The sequence below is a fragment of the Bufo gargarizans genome, chromosome 2, assembly GCF_014858855.1.
Source record: "Bufo gargarizans isolate SCDJY-AF-19 chromosome 2, ASM1485885v1, whole genome shotgun sequence".
NCBI classification, from domain to species: domain Eukaryota; kingdom Metazoa; phylum Chordata; class Amphibia; order Anura; family Bufonidae; genus Bufo; species Bufo gargarizans.
The window spans coordinates 245,177,525-245,180,446 of NC_058081.1; the positions used below are offsets into that span (position 1 = coordinate 245,177,525).

Consider the following 2,922-nt stretch of genomic DNA (forward strand, 5'->3'; position numbering starts at 1 on the left):
TGGGCTGCAGAAGGAACATCCGCCATCCATAGACCAGTCTGGAAACCTAATAAAAGCACATGACTTCGTAGGATTTTCCAGAGAGAAGCATCACATGACCGGGTTCCAGAAAGGACGATCCTCGCAACTTCAAGTAGCCAATATATTAAGGTGACTTGCTGGTTCCTTGGAACTCCTTTATGCTGTTCCACTCCTTCTGTTTTATGACATGCATAGCTAACATGGCAGGTACTCTTTAAAGTTTTAAGCCAAAAGGTGCATTGAGCATCAAAAAATGGGCAACTTGCTAACAGATTCCTTTCAGAGGTTCTGCACCATTACGCTATTGTTACTGAACCTGATTCACAACCCTACATCTGCCCATAAAATGGCCACAGATTGGGGACAAGAGTCTTCTGCAACCTCTGATGAAACCCACTGCTCATAGTTTCGTCTGTGTTTCAGTGAGTTTTGGTCAGTCAGAAAACGAAGGGCATGCATAGTCTGTTTGTCCGAGGTTGTGGGAGAACCCGCCTTTGCATATGTCCCTCCATCTGTAGCCGTATTATGGACAGAGCTGATGCAGACCAGGTGGCTTGCCTACAAAGATAAGAACCACACATAGCTTCTAAAAAGACTTTAGTAGCAAGTTGCCTCTTTGGAAACCATGTGCAAGTAGTGGCCAAACCCATGGAGGTATATGAAACCACCCTAAACACCTATGCTGTGTATGGCCCAGTTTTGGGTTTCAAAGCCGCCGCAACCCAAGAAGGGTGAGATGGACATCCAGAGGGTTGCAGACCTGAATATGACATGGAGATAGAGCACATGAACCATAAGTGATCCCCACATTTATACTTGGTCCTCCTCACGGAAACCAACCAATTTGTCTTTAACCAGCTCCCAAAAAATAAAGTTTCAGTCAGTCATACTGTTTGTTATAGGCAGCTGCTTTATTTAATAGCCTACACTAGTTTTATACACATGGACCACTGTGGCACCAGACGATAGGCATGAGCCTAGGGAGTGCCACAAGGGCAAAAAAAATAAAGTATATTCAACTTTTATAACAAAGTAGAAAGAAAGCTGTAGAAGGGTTCTGGAAAAAGCATTAAATAATCAACATAGCACCAGAAACCGTCTGACAGTCACCCGCGGTGGTGCCGTAAACACGTGGATTTGTAGAAAGGCACATAAATCGGTTACAGGTGGCACCACGTGCACGGTTACCGCCGGGTGTACCTGTCATGTCAGCACCAGTCACATTTATGGAAAATAAGAATAAATTATCCTTCCTCAGAAAATTTAACAATACCGCGTCTTGCGCAAGTTACATGTCCACAAGAACTACAGCTATCCCATGCCCCGCTCCACGGAAAACATGACTGGCGACTGGACTAAAAGTCTTTATTAAACACCTAAAGAAAAAAAAAAAAAAAGAAAAAAAAGACTACTTCTAGTTTGTTCATCAGGCTTGGCACATACAAAAGCAGACACTTGTAATGTTCTTGCAATTCCCTTGACCCAATGAAAAAAAAAAAAAAAAAATACTAGTTTGCATAAACAGGCATCCAGTCGGCACAGTTCATCACCATCAGGTCACTTTCAAAATACTTGGCACAAAATTAACAGAAGTGATGTAAGAAATCATTCTTTGGATAGGGGACTGAGGTAGTGACAATGCACAGGTCGCACACAAGGAAACCTGTTGCCAGAGACCTGGCATTGCAAGGGGCATGCAGGCTGCCATAGTCAGGGCACCTCTCCAAGCAAGGGACTACAGTGTCACGTCCATGCTTGCTGCAATCCCGGACCCTCGGCTCCCACCGAGTCCGGGGCAGACGTGGTGGTCCCGCTCTTCTAGTAGTAGAGGAGTAAAGTGCGGCGAGAGACATGTAAACAGGCTGAGCACGGGTCACTGGAGCAGCCACCTCCAGAGCCAGCAGTCCGCTCAGGGCGACCCCAGGGGGAAGCGGCGGATCCTCACCACCGGCTGCAGGTTCACCTGCAGGATCTCCTGAGCCCTCCGGCAGGCAGCGGCCACCTTCGCCTGGCACGAGACGTCCCTGACCCGTATGGTGGGGAAGGTGGTGAGTTTCGGGACCGCTGCTTTCCAGATGTCCTCCAGCGATCGGCCGACCAAGCTCGGGACCTCTGAAGGGGTCGGGCTGCTGCAGCCGCTGCTGGTGCCGCTGGACTCCTCGCTGGCTTTGCCCCGCCGGCGCTTTCTGCAGCTCAGCCTCATGCCTCTCCGCTTTCTCTTCACCGGCGGCTTCTTGGGCTGGGCGGGCGGCTGCGGCGGCGGCTGCTCCCTGGCTTTCTTGCTGGAGAGCTGGCTGGGGTCCGGCACCACGGAGCGGCACGAAGAGTAGCCGTACACGTCCTTGCTGCGGAGAATGACCGGGGAGAAGTCCCGCTTCAGACTGCACAGGAAGTTCCACAGCTCCGTGTCCGAGTTCATGAAATGCTTGGACTCCGGGACGAAGATTTCCAAGGCGTCTTCTAGCGGCTTCATGCCCGCGAACACCAGCTGCGACCGGGAGTACACAACTTTGTCCTCTTCCATGACTCCCGCTGCCTTTGTCTGTCCTCCGGCACGGGCAAGCAAAGAGTTAAATTTATCGGCTTAAAAAAAAAAACTTAACTGCTGCCAAAGCTTTATGAAGCGCCCCCCTTCTGGCCGCCTGGTTTAACGCAGGGCGCTCCAATACAAAACAAAATGGCTTCTTCGAACGGCCGCTACAGTTGGCTATATAGCTGCTTCTTTGAAATACGACATACCCCGGGCCCGCCCACTTAGTGGGGATCCGCTGCGGCGATTGGCTAGCCGCAGCATAGCCGTGCCTGCATTGGTTACCGGCAGCACAATGGGCGGGGGTTTTGCGGGCGTGGAGGGGGTGCTAAAAGTGGAGTAATAGATGTCGGTCCCGCAGTCTGGGAACG

At 50.6% G+C, this 2,922-nt stretch overlaps 1 protein-coding gene across 1 annotated transcript; it reads right to left on the minus strand.

Moving 5' to 3' along the window:
- Nucleotides 1–911: 911 nt before the first annotated feature.
- Nucleotides 912–2,679, minus strand: CCDC71L (coiled-coil domain containing 71 like). The gene has a single exon (XM_044276770.1). The coding sequence runs from the start codon at nucleotides 2,543–2,545 to the stop codon at nucleotides 1,931–1,933; it is 615 nt and encodes a 204-aa protein (XP_044132705.1). The 5' UTR covers nucleotides 2,546–2,679; the 3' UTR covers nucleotides 912–1,930.
- Between the last annotated feature and the right edge of the window lie 243 nt (nucleotides 2,680–2,922).

Coding starts and splice junctions, on each gene's coding strand:
- CCDC71L (XM_044276770.1), bottom strand. CDS start 2,545: ATGGAAGAGGACAAAGTTGTGTACTCCCGGTCGCAGCTGGTGTTCGCG.